Below are 13,779 nucleotides of genomic sequence, written 5' to 3' on the forward strand. Positions count from 1 at the left end.
GCTGGGACAGCAAAAACTCCAAACTCCCTGCCTGGACACCAATTTCCACAATTAAAAAACTTAATTTCCCCTTTTCCTTAAACCTGGAAAATCAGGGGGTAAAAGGCACAAAAAGCTCTTGGAGCAGGAAGGACCAGAAGCCAGACCAGGCGAGCAGGTGATAAAATTTTATTACAAAATAGAGATGGATCAATATTCCTGGGGGAGTTTGGTGGGGGACAGGGGCTCTGCAACAAACACAGCACCCCAGGGAAAGAAATCTTCCCCCCACCACACACACACGTTTTCCAGGTCCCAATTTCTTCCCCATTGTGTTCATCTTGGATAATAAAGGATCACCTGGAAGAACCCACAAAGTCACACACAGCACTTTTGGCCTATTTACAGTGATTTTCTCCCTGTTTTCAAGGAGAGGTGAGGCACCCACATTCCAGCCTTTGATCACTCCTTGCAAAGCTTTTCCAAGATGTCCCAGGGGACCAGGATGGAGGGACCTTCATTTGTCACCAGTGTCACGTGCCTCCATCAGCACTGCTCCCTTTTCCCGGGATTTCTCCCCAAAAACAGCTGCCCTCGGCCACCAATACAAACCCAGAGCTGTCCACTCTGTCCATACAAAAATAAAGGAATAAAGGCCGAGGATTTGCTGTGGTTTTTAATATTTTTTTTAAATTGTTGCATAGAGAAGCATTTGCATGTGAGGAGTTTGCACACAGAGCAGTGAGTGGGTGCTAAAACACTTCTGCCCCCTCATCAAATTTAAAAAAAATATATATATATTTATATATTTACATACACAGAGTCCAGGGGAGGACAAGCAAAGGCTGTAGGGAAAAAATTCCCAAGATTAGCAGGAAAACTTTGTCCAGCTCCCCTCGGATTCCAAGCTGCCTGTTGGTGGGTTTGGCTTTGCACTTTTGGTTCTGAGCAAACTGGTTTTGGGCTCCATCAGCATCATGGGGTGGGGAAAGGGGAATTAGGGACGGGAAGAGGAGTTTTCCTTCTCCAGAGGCAGAGGGGGGTGAGAGATCCCCGTGGGAGGGACACGGGTGGGGCTGGTGGTGACAAAAACGGGGACCCTGTGCCTTGTGGTTTGGCTCCTGCACTGGGGAGCCTCAACCACAAGATGTGCCCCAAAAAACCATCTTGGAGCGTGGAGATTGGTGCTGAGGGCTGGAAAACTGTCCCCACTGTTGGGAAAACCATCCAGCAATTCCATGGCCTTTCCCTCCCATCATTCCCACCCTGCCTGGGGGCACGGGAGGCTCCTGGCCAAAGAGCCCCAGGAGCAGAGCTGGACCAGGGTCCATCCCAAACCCTTCCTGCCCTCCTCTCCTGTCAAACAGACCCACGGGGTTGGCTCTGCCCATCCAAGGAACCCAGCAGTGGTTTTGAAAACAGCAGGGAGGAGTGGTCTCCAAATTCCAGCCTGGTCTATCCCACACACCCGAATTTTTCCAAGGAAAAACGACAGAGGAGGAGGAGGGTGTGGAACAAATCAATATTCTTTTGGACACAGCAGCCCCATGATTTGGTCCTGATTTATTTTCAGCTCTCCCAGCTGGCTCTTGTTGTGCCCCAGTTTAACCCCTGGAAGGTTTTGGAGAACAGGGACGTGCATCCCACGGGATGGGGGGAGGAGGTGGTGAACCTGTGAGGTAGTCATGTGATTCCACTCTGAACAGCAGGATTTATTGGAATTTGTTTCAAGATGCTTTTTTCCCCTTTTATTTTCATTTTTTTCCCCCATCTGATGGAATGACAAAGCTCAGGCTCGGTGGGACCAGCGACCACCGAGCCCTTGTAGGATTTTGGAGAAGGCACCACTGGTGGACTCTGGGACACCAGACCTTCAGCAGTGGCTCTTTTGCTGTCCCTCAGGTGGCTTCAAACCCCTGCTGGTCCTCCCAGACACACCTGAAGTCCAAATTCCTCTTGGAAGCAGAAATGCAAAGGACACAACCATAAAAGCCCGGCCAGGCAGGGCGGGGGCTCTGTCCCAGGCTGGCTGCCAGGAACGGGCTCAGAGGGACACAGGTGACACCTCTGTCACCTGCTCTTGTGCTGCCCCTTGTGAGAAGGGTGAGTTTGTCACAGGTCTGTTCTGTGCCCCCACAGACACTGGGATTGTCACCCCCAGAGAGATGGGCACGGGTCCTGGCACGGCACTGGTGGCACCTCCATGGTCACACCATGGGGGACAGTGTCACATCCATGGTCACACCATGGCACTGGTGGCACCTCCATGGTCACACCATGGGGGACATTGTCACATCCATGGTCACAGCATGGCACTGGTGGCACCTCCATGGTCACACCATGGGGGACAGTGTCACATCCATGGTCACACCATGGGGGACAGTGTCACATCCACAGCCATGCCATGGGACAGGTGCCATATGCAAGGTCACACCATGGCACTGGTGGCATGTCCATGGTCACAGCACAGCACTGGTGGCACGTCCATGGTCACACCATGGGGGACAGTGTCACATCCATGGTCACACCATGGCAGTGATGCCACACCCATGGTCACACCATGGGACAAAGTGCCACATCCACAGTCACAAAGTGTCACATTCATGGTCACACCATGGCACCAGTGTCATACCTATGGTCACACCACGGGGGACAGTGTCACATCCACGGTTACATCATGGCATTGGTGTCACATCCATGGTCACACAGTGTCACATCCACGGTTACATCATGGCACTGGTGTCACATCCATGGTCACACCATGGGTTAAGGTGCCACATCCACGGTCACACAGTGTCACATCCATGGTCACACCATGGCACTGGTGTCACATCCATGGTCACACCATGGGACAAGGTGCCACATCCACGGTCACACAGTGTCACATCCATGGTCACACCATGGCACTGGTGTCACATCCATGGTCACACCATGGGACAAGGTGCCACATCCACAGTCACACAGTGTCACATTCATGGTCACACCACTGGGGACAGTGTCACATTCATGGTCACACAGTGTCACATCCACGGTTACATCATGGCACTGGTGTCACACCCATGGGACAAGGTGCCACGTCCACAGTCACTCAGTGTCCCATCCATAGCTACGCCATGGCACTGTCCAAAAAAAGTCCAGGCGAGACCCATCACAGCCAAGCTGTCACCTCCTCCTGGGCCTCACCAAAGGGACAAAACCCATCCCAAATCTGAGACACGCTGTCGCTCCCGAGTGACAAATAAATAGCAGGATTGCCGGAGGAAATCCCTGGGGAATCCCAGCTCCATGGGCCTGGTGCTCCCAGGAGCCTGGTCAGGAGATCAATCTGCACTCAGGGCTTGTCTGAAACGAGCTGGGCTGGTTCCAGTCTCTTGGAAAAGCAGCCAGAGCCGGGGCCAGGCTGTGCCGGGGCCAGGCAGAGCCAGCACCTCGCTGCACCGCGGCGCCGTTCCTATGTACACGCTCTCCCCACGGGGGGGAGGGAAGAGTTTGAGCTGCTCTGGGAGAGGCAGGAAGGGAAGTGGCTCCTAATTCTGGTGTCTCTTCATGTGCAGGGCCAGGTGGTCGGAGCGGGAGAAGCAGCGGCCGCACGCCAGGCACTTGAAGGGTTTGGCGCCCGTGTGCTTGCGGTAGTGCCGGGTCAGCTCGTCCGAGCGGGCGAAGCGCCAGTCGCAGCCTTCCCACGTGCACTTGTAGGGCTTCTCACCTGCCCAGGGACACACACACGGGGCACAGTCACACCTCACGGGGTCACAAATTAAAAATAAAAAAAAAAAAAAACAACAACCCCTGGGCTCTGGAGATGCGCGCGTTCCGTGGCGCTGGAAGGAAGCGCACGGGGATTGAGCTGCACCAAGCAGGTGCTGGCCCTCTTCTCCTGCTCAGCCTCCCAAAAACAACCCCAAACACCCCCAAAAACACCCCCAAACACTCCCAAAAACACCTCTGGGAGACAACCAATGTCCTTGGCGCTGCCCAGGGTCGCTGAGGGATTGAGCTGCACCACGCAGGTGCTGGCTCTCTTCTCCTCCTGCTCAGCCTCCCAAAAACAACCCCAAAAACACCCCCAAACACTCCCAAAAACACCCCCAAAAACACCCCCAAACACCCCTCTGAGAGATTCCCAATGTCCTTGCACTGCCTCTGAGGGATTGAGCTGCACCACGCAGGTCTTGTCCCTCTTCTTCCCCTCCCCAACCTCCCAAAAACACCCCAGAACACTCCCAAAAACACCCCCAAAAACACCCCCAAACACCCCCAAAAACACCTCTGAGAGACACCCAATGTGCTTGCACTGCCTCTGAGGGATTGAGCTGCACCACGCAAGTCTTGTCCCTCTTCTCCCCCTCCCACTTTGCCTTCTGGTTCTCTTCAAGCTCCTGTTGGATTTTGGAGCATTTCTGGCTAAAATTTGTGAATTAGGGTTTTTTTTTAAATAAAAAAGTTAAAAATTCCTAAAGAAGGTGGGAAGCATCAGGAGGAAGACAAGGCTCTAAATCCACATTTCAATCCGAAAAAATCTAAATTTTTATGTAACCACCACCCAGTGTTTGTGGCTGTCCCATCCCTGGAAGTGCTCAAGGCCAGGCTGGATGGGGTTTGGAGCAACCTGATCTAGTGGAAGACATCCCTAAAGGATCAGACAACCTTTAAAGACCCCTCCCAAACCCAAACCGCTCCAGGATTCCATGACCTAACGTTCCACACCTCCGAGTTCACCCTGCCAGCAGCTCTGCACACAACTATTGTTCCCCTCAAGGCATTCAGGTGATGTCATCCCCGTGCCCTTTCTCCCTCCTTCCCAAACACACCCATTCCCAAACCAAACCCATCCATCCATTCAACCTTCCCGCCAGCTGGGAACCGGGCTGGAAACGCTTCCAGCCAGGCCCCGGCGCTGAACCCTGGCTGCAGCCCCGTCCCCACGCAAGGGCGTGGTGCTCTCAAATATTAGTGCTGCTCTTAACAGCCTGAACAAGCAGGCAGAGTTCAGGGAATGTGCTGACATTCCCGACCTCAAATATTTACCCTTCCCGGGGCCAACCGCCGGGCGCAGCGGCGCGGCGGGAGCGCACGTAGCACCCAGCACGCGTGCACGGGCATGTGGGCCCTGCCCTGCCCGGCTTCCAGGGATTCCTTCCTCCCCAGCATTCCAGGGAAACCTTCCCGGGCTTCCAGGGAGATTTTCATCCCACGGGCTGCTCCGTGGAACCAGGGAATCCTGGAAGAGCTCAGCTTGGAAAGGACCGGAAAACTCTTTGCGTTCCATCCTGTCCAGAATTGGTTCCACTGATTTCCAGGGATTCCTGCATCAATTTCTAGGGATTCCTTCCCCTCCAGGATTCCAGGGAAACCTTCCTGTGCTTCCAGGGAGATTTTCATCCCATGTGCTGCTCCATGGAACCAGGGAATTCCAGAAGAGCTCAGCTTGGAAAGGATTGTAAAGCTCTTCCCGTTCCACCCTACCCAGAACCAACTTCCAGGGATTCCTGCATCAATTTCTAGGGATTCCTTCCTCTCCAGGATTCCAGGGAAACCTTCCTGTGCTTCCAGGGAGCTTTTCCTCCCATGGGCTGCTCCATGGAACCAGGGAATCCTGGAAGTGCTCAGCTTGAAAAGGACCGGAAAGTTCTTTGTGTTCCACCCTGCTCAGAACGGGTTCCACCAACTTCCAGGGATTCCTGCATCAATTTCCAGGGATTCCTTCCTCCCCAGACTTCCAGGAAAACCTTCCAGTGTTTCAGGGTGATTTTCATCCCATGGGACCAGGGAATTCCAGAACAGCTCATCTTGGAAAGGACCGGAAAGTTCTTTGTGTTCGACCCTGCCCAGAATTGGTTCTACCAACTTCCAGGGATTCCTGCATCAATTTCCAGGGATTCCTTCCTCTCCAAGCTTCCCAGGGAGCCCTTTCTCCCACAGAACCAGAGAATCCTGGAATTCTTTGCCTTGCCAGGGACCTTACAGCCCATCTTTGCCAGACCAGGTTCCACTAGACCACCTTCCCCTAGATCCAGTCCTATCCAACCTGGCCTTGAATAATTCCAGGGCTGGGAATGCCAGGGAATTGAAATCAAGTGCCTTGTTTGCAGTGGATAAACCAGGAAAATGTGGATCCAGGAGCCTGGAGGAGGCAGAGCAGCACGAGCAGGTCCTGCTCCTCCAAAAACCCCCGGGTGCTCTCCGTGCCAGAGGGACGGGGATTTTTATGGCTCAGGTACACACGGCACCTGCAGAGGGTTTACAAGGACTTGGTGGGGGTTTTATGGGATTGGGACATGCCAAGACTGAGGTAGGATTTCCCCAAATGCAGGATTTTGCCACAAAATAGGATTTGCCCCAAGCAGGATTTTCCAAAAGGCAGGATTTCCCCAAAATAGGATTTGCCCAAAGGCAGAATTTGCCCAAAATAGGATTTGCCCAAAAGTAGGATTTCTCCAAAAGTAGGATTTTTCCCAAATGCAAGATTTGCCACAAAATAGGATTTTCTCAAAATAGGATTTTCCCAAAAGTAGGATTTTCCCAAAAGTAGGATTTTCCCAACGGCAGGATTTTCCCAAAATGGGATTTGCCCCAAGGTAGGATTTTCCCAAAGGCAGATTTACCCCAAAAAAGGATTTTACTAAAAGCAGAATTTTCCCCAAAATAGGATTTTCCTAAAATTATGGTTTGGCCTAAAGTAGGATTTTCCCAAAATTGGGATTTTCCCCAAGGTAGGATTTCCCCAAAAACAGGATGTTCCCAAAAGCAGGATGTTCCCAAAATTGGGATTTGCCCCTTGCAGCCCCACATTGTCCCCTCAGGTCCCCTGTCTGGGTCAGCCCCACTGAATCCCTTCGATTTCACACTGATATCCTGGACAGAAACCCAAGGTTTCCCATTGTCCCAGGATTCCCATTGTCCCAGGATTCCCATTGTCCCAGGATTCCCATTGTCCCAGGAGCTGGCTGCCCCTCCCAGGCTGGCATGGCACAGAAATGGAACAAAGGATCCAGGCTGGCATTCCCAGTCAGGAAAGGAACAAAGGATCCAGGCTGGCATTCCCAGCCAGGAATGGAACAAAGGATCCAGGCTGGCATTCCCAGCCTGGGCAGGAACAAAGGATCCAGGCTGGCATTCCCAGCCTGGGCAGGAACAAAGGATCCAGGCTGGCATTCCCAATCAGGCAGGAACAAAGGATCCAGGCTGGCATTCCCAGTCAGGAAAGGAACAAAGGATCCAGGCTGGCATTCCCAGCCAGGAAAGGAACAAAGGATCCAGGCTGGCATTCCCAGCCCAGGAATGGAACAAAGGATCCAGGCTGGCATTCCCAGCCAGGAAAGGAACAAAGGATCCAGGCTGCCATTCCCAGCCCAGGAATGGAACAAAGGATCCAGGCTGGCATTCCCAGCCTGGGCAGGAATAAAGGATCCAGGCTGGCATTCCCAGCCTGAGCAGGAATAAAGGATCCAGGCTGGCATTCCCAGTCAGGAATGGAACAAAGGATCCAGGCTGGCATTCCCAGCCTGGGCAGGAACAAAGGATCCAGGCTGGCATTCCCAGCCAGGAAAGGAACAAAGGATCCAGGCTGGCATTCCCAGCCAGGAAAGGAACAAAGGATCCAGGCTGCCATTCCCAGCCCAGGAATGGAACAAAGGATCCAGGCTGGCATTCCCAGTCAGGAAAGGAACAAAGGATCCAGGCTGGCATTCCCAGCCTGAGCAGGAACAAAGGATCCAGGCTGGCATTCCCAGCCTGGAAAGGAACAAAGGATCCAGGCTGGCATTCCCAGCCTGAGCAGGAACAAAGGATCCAGGCTGGCATTCCCAGTCAGGAAAGGAACAAAGGATCCAGGCTGGCATTCCCAGCCAGGAAAGGAATAAAGGATCCAGGCTGGCATTCCCAGCCAGGAAAGGAACACAGGATCCAGGCTGGCATTCCCAGCCAGGAAAGGAACACAGGATCCAGGCTGGCATTCCCAGCCTGAGCTGAACAAAGGATCCAGGCTGGCATTCCCAGTCAGGAATGGAACAAAGGATCCAGGCTGGCATTCCCAGCCCAGGGGTTTATGTTTAACCTCCCTGTGGCACCCAGGAAATGAGAGGTGGCTCCAGGAGAGGAAAGCACCCAGCCCTTGGCAACGGGAAACCACAAGGAACGAGCTCCCAGGTCTGGGTTTCTCCAGCAGGGAATGGGAGAAGGGACATTTTTAACCCTTTGGGTGATGGAGCTGAGGCAGGATTTGGCTTTGCTCTGGTGATGAGCTCAGCCAGGCTGAGGCTCCAAGGAAAACATGAGGTGTAAAAATATTGTGTGCAGAGATGCTGGGCCAGGATTGCAGGCTGGTTCTGGATGGCATTCCCTGCTTTTTGCTCATCCCACACCACCAGCTCTCCTCCCTCCCCTCTGGCAGCAGGGGAAGAGAAGGAGGCAAACCCACTTGGATTTCCTGCCTCATTACTGGGAAAACCTGGAAAAACCACTGAGCTTTCCTGGATTTCAAACCACCCAAGTTTTCCTGGATACACCAAGGAGGTGCCCAACTCACAGATCCTGTCCTGGGCACGGAGCTCCCAACAGAAAGGACAAGAGATATTTAATTTAATTTAATTTAAATTTAAAGCCTCGATTCCAGACTGTGATAAATCCCTATCAGCACTCAGCTCTGGGGACAACATCCTTCCTGTTCCTTTTTTTTTTTTTTTTTTCCCCCACCCCTTCCATGCTGTTTTCCAGCCCCCTCCTCCCCAACCCCTGCCAAAGAAACACCGTGGCTCGGGCACAAAGTGAAATTCTTTGTTTGAAGGGCTGATAAGGGGAGGAAGGAACAGAGCCAAGAGCCAGAACCAATTCCCAGCCTCAGAATGGGGTTTGGTCGTTGTTCATAAAAAAGAGAAGTGAACTCTGGGCCCGGCTTAATTGCTCTCAGTAAAGATCAGCCCTCCTATAAACGAGATTTATGAGGGCACTGATGGTTCCTGGACTACCTGGGGATCTGATAAGGTTCCAGGTATAATAAATGCTTTAATGAGGGCGCCGGGGCTTGAATGCAGAGAGTCACGGAGCTGGGATTAACCCGGGGGGGCTGGGATTAACCCAGGGGGGTTGGGATTAAACCAGGGGGGCTGGGATTAACCCATGGGGGGCTGGGATCAACCCAGGGGGGCTGGGATTAACCTAGGGGAGCTGGGATTAACCATGGGAGGGTGGGATTAACCCATGGGGGGCTGGGATTAAACCAGGGGGGCTGGGATTAACCCGGGGGGGCTGGGTTCAGCTCAGGGGACCTGCCATGGGGACCTGGGATTAACCCAGGGGGGGTGAGATCAACCCAGGGGGGGTGGGATCAACTCAGGGGATCTGCCATGGGGAGCTGGGATTAACCCAGGGGAGCTGTGATTAACACAGGGGGGCTGGGACCAGTTCTGGGGATCAGCCCAGAGGGGCTGGGATTAACCCAGGGGGAGTGGGATCAGTTCTGGGGATCAGCCCAGGGGATCAACTCAGGGGAGCTGGGATCAGATTTGGGGAGCTGGGGTCAGCCCAGAGGAACTGGGATCAGCCCAAGGGAGCTGGGATCAGCTCAGAGGAGCTGGGATCAACTTTGGGGATCAGCCCAGGAGAGCTGGGATCTGCTCTGGAGAGCTGGGACCAGCTCAGAAGAGGTGGGATCAGCTCTGGGATCAGCCCTGTGGAGCTGGGATCAGCTCTGGGATCAGCTCTGGGATCAGCCCTGGGATCAGCCCTGGGATCAGCCCTGGGATCAACCCTGTTGAGCTGGGATCAGCTCTGGGATCAGCTCTGGGACCAGCTCTGGGATCAGCCCTGGGATCAGCCCTGGGACCAGCTCTGGGATCAGCCCTGGGATCAACTCTGGGATCAGCTCTGTTGAGCTGGGATCAGCCCTGGGATCAGCTCTGGGACCAGCTCTGGGATCAGCTCTGGGAACAGCTCTGGGAACAGCCCTGGGATCAGCTCTGGGATCAGCTCTGGGATCAGCTCTGGGATCAGCTCTGTGGAGCTGGGATCAGCTCTGGGAACAGCTCTGGGATCAGCTCTGGGAACAGCTCTGGGATCAGCTCTGGGATCAGCTCTGGGATGAGCTCTGGGAACAGCTCTGGGATCAGCCCTGGGATCAGCCCTGGGATCAGCTCTGGGACCAGCTCTGGGATCAGCTCTGGGATCAGCTCTGGGATCAGCTCTGGGATCAGCCCAGGGGAGCTGGGATCAGCTCTGGGATCAGCTCTGGGATCAGCTCTGTGGAGCTGGGATCAGCTCTGGGATCAGCTCTGGGATCAGCTCTGGGATCAGCTCTGGGATCAGCTCTGCGATCAGCTCTGGGATCAGCTCTGTGGAGCTGGGATCAACTCTGGGATCAGCTCTGGGATCAGCCCTGGGACCAGCTCTGGGATCAGCTCTGGGATCAGCTCTGGGATCAGCCCTGGGACCAGCTCTGGGACCAGCTCTGGGATCAGCTCTGGGATCAGCCCTAGGACCAGCTCTGGGATCAGCTCTGGGATCAGCCCTGGGACCAGCTCTGGGATCAGCCCTGGGATCAGCTCTGGGATCAGCTCTGTTGAGCTGGGATCAGCCCTGGGATCAGCCCTGGAATCAGCTCTGGGACCAGCTCTGGGACCAGCTCTGGGGTCCCTGTTTTCACCGTGGCACCCTCAGGAACGAGGGCACAGCCCAGCCCTGCCCTGGGTGGGCTCAGCGGGGCTGGTGCCCAGAGGGACACGAGGGGCTCCTCCCTCTCCTTGGGAGCCACAGGGAGACAAAGAGAGACACAAATCCCTTGTGAGATGCCCTGGTCTCCTCTGAGATCCTAAATGTGCAGCACAACCTTCCTGCAGGACCAGCAGGAAAAACCTCGGGTAGGATTTGGGACATCTAGCTCAGAGTGACAAAAAAAAATCAAAGAATCAAAGAAGAGATCAGGGTGGGAGGGACCTCAAAGCTCATCTTGCACCACAATAAATTCCTCTGGGCACTGCCAGGGATCCAGGGGCAGCCACAGCTGCTCTGGGAATTCCATCCCAGCCAGGAATTCCCAATTATCCCAGCCAGGAATTCCCAATTATCCCAGCCAGGAATTCCCAATTATCCCAGCCTTTTTTGGCTCCATTCCCTGGAACTGCCCTTACCTGTGTGAGTCCTCTGATGTGCCTTCAGGTGGGAGCTCTTGGTGTAAACCTTTGAGCAACCTGCAAGGGCAGGAAAAAAACACAATTTCCCTGTGAGAAAAGGACCCGTGGTCACACAAACCCTGATCTCTGACAGAGCTGGGCCATGCAAATAAGCCTGGCTTGAGCTCAGCTTAACCAGAGAGTGTTGGCTCAGACTTGGAATTGTGCTGGGAATTAATGGGGGGAGAGCCAAGCACAGAGGTTCAACCTGATTTCACCAGCAGGATGAGAAATCTCAATTCCCCCACAATTCTGGCTCTGTGCTGCCCTGTCTCTCTGGATTCCAGCCATAGCTGATATCACTTTGCACTTTTTTATTTTTTTTTCTGGGTTTTGGAACAGTCCTGGCCCAGCAGACGTGCTACAAACGTTCCAGGAAGGAGGAAACAGCCAGGGACAGTCACAACTTGGCTTCCAGGTGCCAGAACAGAGCCAGGGGGAAGTGTTTTCACAAGACCAGCAGGAACAGGTTTCATCAAAGACAGGGTTTAACAGAAGCACCAAGGCTGGGGAAAAGTTCCAACAGGGTGCCTGAAAACCAGGCAGGTTCAATTCCTCCAGAGTTCCAGTTGGATGGAGTTGAAGGAAAGCTCTGCTGCCCTTCCTGGCCCTGCTGCTTTGTGTTTTGATGAGGACATTCAAATATGGATTTGAATTTTTATCACCTGCACAAGCAGCACGGGGATCAGCTCATTTTTCACCCCAGGGTTTCCCCCCAGCCCAAAGGAGCCTCTTGCCCAGGTGGGGCAGGAGCTGCTTCTCCCCTCCCTGCCAGAAGGACAAGAGCTGCTGGCCCTGCTCAGTTTTGTCCCTGGTGCCCTGAAATTTTGGCAACCCCTCAAATTTGGGACAGAGATGATGGAATGGTTTGGGTGGGAAGGGACCTCAAAGCTCTTCCCATCCATCCATGGCAGGGACATCCCCTCTGCTCCAGCCCCTATGTCCAACCTGGTCCTGGGCACTTCCACCCTCCAGGGAACAATTCCTGCCCAAAATCCCAAAATCCATCCAGCCCTGTGGCAGTGGGAGCCATTCTCTGTGTCCTGTCCCTCCAGCTCTCCTGGAGCCCCTTCAGGCCCTGGAATATTATGGATATTTGGTCCTTCCCATTATTCCTGACTGGAGTCACCTCCAGCTGAGCCTTCCAGGGAGGGATCTCATGGATCCCTGCTCCACCTCTGCATCTACACACCCAGAATTTATTCAACACAGAGTGGGTTAATTTTTTTGTTTTGTTTTGGGGTTTTTTTGGGTTTTTTTGTTTTTGCACCACAGACCAAAATCTTCCTAAACCCAGCTTTGCCTTGGTGCAAATCCTGCAGGATGATTCCTCAGACACAAGGAATCTGTCTCAGGTCTAATATTCCACATTTCATGTCCTCCCCACGACCAGCAGAAGGTAAAAACATAAAAAAAAAATCCATCACAAGCCATCAACCAGTGGCAGCTTCTAGCTCAGAAAACCCCAGACCCACAGGATGCCAGAGGGTGGGAAGGTGTGAGCACAGCAGGATCTGTTCCTCTGCAGCTCCTGGCTGGGGACAGGATCTGGAGCCTCTGGGTGACTTCCAGCCACTCCCATGCCATGGAGAGAGGCTGAAAATCCCCCAGGAATGACTTTCCTCATCCACAGACCCCAAAATGTTTGTTAACCCACAGCTGGCCAGCTCTGGGAGGTGGGAGGTGTGTCCTGGCTCTGGCAGGGGAGATTTCTGAGCCCCCAAATGGGATTTTGTCCCTGGTGGGATCATGGGATCCCAGGCTGGTCTGGCTTGGAAGGGAAGCTCATCCCATCCCACTCCACTGCCCCAGGTGGCTCCCAGCCCTGTCCAGGACACTCCCAGGGATCCAGGGGCAGCCACAGCTGCAGGGCTTGGAGCAAACTGGGACAGTGAAGGTGGCCCTGGCCAGGGCAGGGGGTGGCACTGGGCGATCCCAGGGGCAGATTCCTAGGAAGAGATTCCCAAATTCAGATTCCCAGGAGCAGATCCCTAAATTCAGATTCCCAGTGCAGATTTCCAGGGGCAGATTCCTAAATTCAGATTCCCAAATTTCAGATTCCCAGGGGCAGACTCCTAAGTTCAGATTCCCAAATTCATATTCCCAATTTCAGATTCCCAAATTTCAGATTCCCAATTTCAGATCTCTAACTTCAGTTTCCCGGGGGCAGACTCCCAATTTCAGATTCCCAGGGGGCAGACCCCTAAATTCAGACTCCCAATTTCAGACTCACAAATTTCAGATTCCCAATTTCAGATTTCTAACTTCAGATTCCCAGGGGCAGACTCCCAATTTCAGATTCCCAGGGGGCAGACCCCTAAATTCAGACTCTCAATTTCAGACTCCCAAATTTCAGATTCCCAATTTCAGACTCCCAATTTCAGACTCCCAAATTTCAGATTCCCAATTTCAGACTCCCAATTTCAGACTCCCAATTTCAGACTCCCAATTTCAGATTCCCAATTTCAGACTCCCAGGAGCACCCCTGTCTTTGCAGAACCTCTCTCCCTTGCTGAGCCGCTTTTGCCGGAGCACGAGGGGAGAGGGAAGGGGACAAACCAGCGACGCCACCGTGCTGGTGGCACCACCCCCTTCTCCTCCCTCCCACCGCCCTGGGGCTCCCCCCAGAGCTCCC

The 13,779-nt window shown here is 53.8% G+C and overlaps 1 protein-coding gene across 1 annotated transcript in view; it reads right to left on the minus strand.

Annotated features, from left to right (window-relative positions):
• Positions 1-1,670: 1,670 nt before the first annotated feature.
• The window catches only part of LOC130253034 (Krueppel-like factor 5), a 28,809-nt gene continuing 16,700 nt past the window's right edge, over positions 1,671-13,779 (minus strand). The window contains exons 4-5 of the mRNA XM_056491274.1: positions 11,103-11,162; positions 1,671-3,685 (exon numbers count right to left, since the gene is read on the minus strand). Of these exons, the coding sequence (XP_056347249.1) occupies positions 3,507-3,685; positions 11,103-11,162 (239 nt within the window). The 3' untranslated portion in view covers positions 1,671-3,506. The remainder of the gene's footprint in view (positions 3,686-11,102; positions 11,163-13,779) is intronic.

The sequence above is a fragment of the Oenanthe melanoleuca genome, chromosome 4A (genome assembly GCF_029582105.1).
Source record: "Oenanthe melanoleuca isolate GR-GAL-2019-014 chromosome 4A, OMel1.0, whole genome shotgun sequence".
Classification (NCBI taxonomy): Eukaryota; Metazoa; Chordata; class Aves; order Passeriformes; family Muscicapidae; genus Oenanthe; species Oenanthe melanoleuca.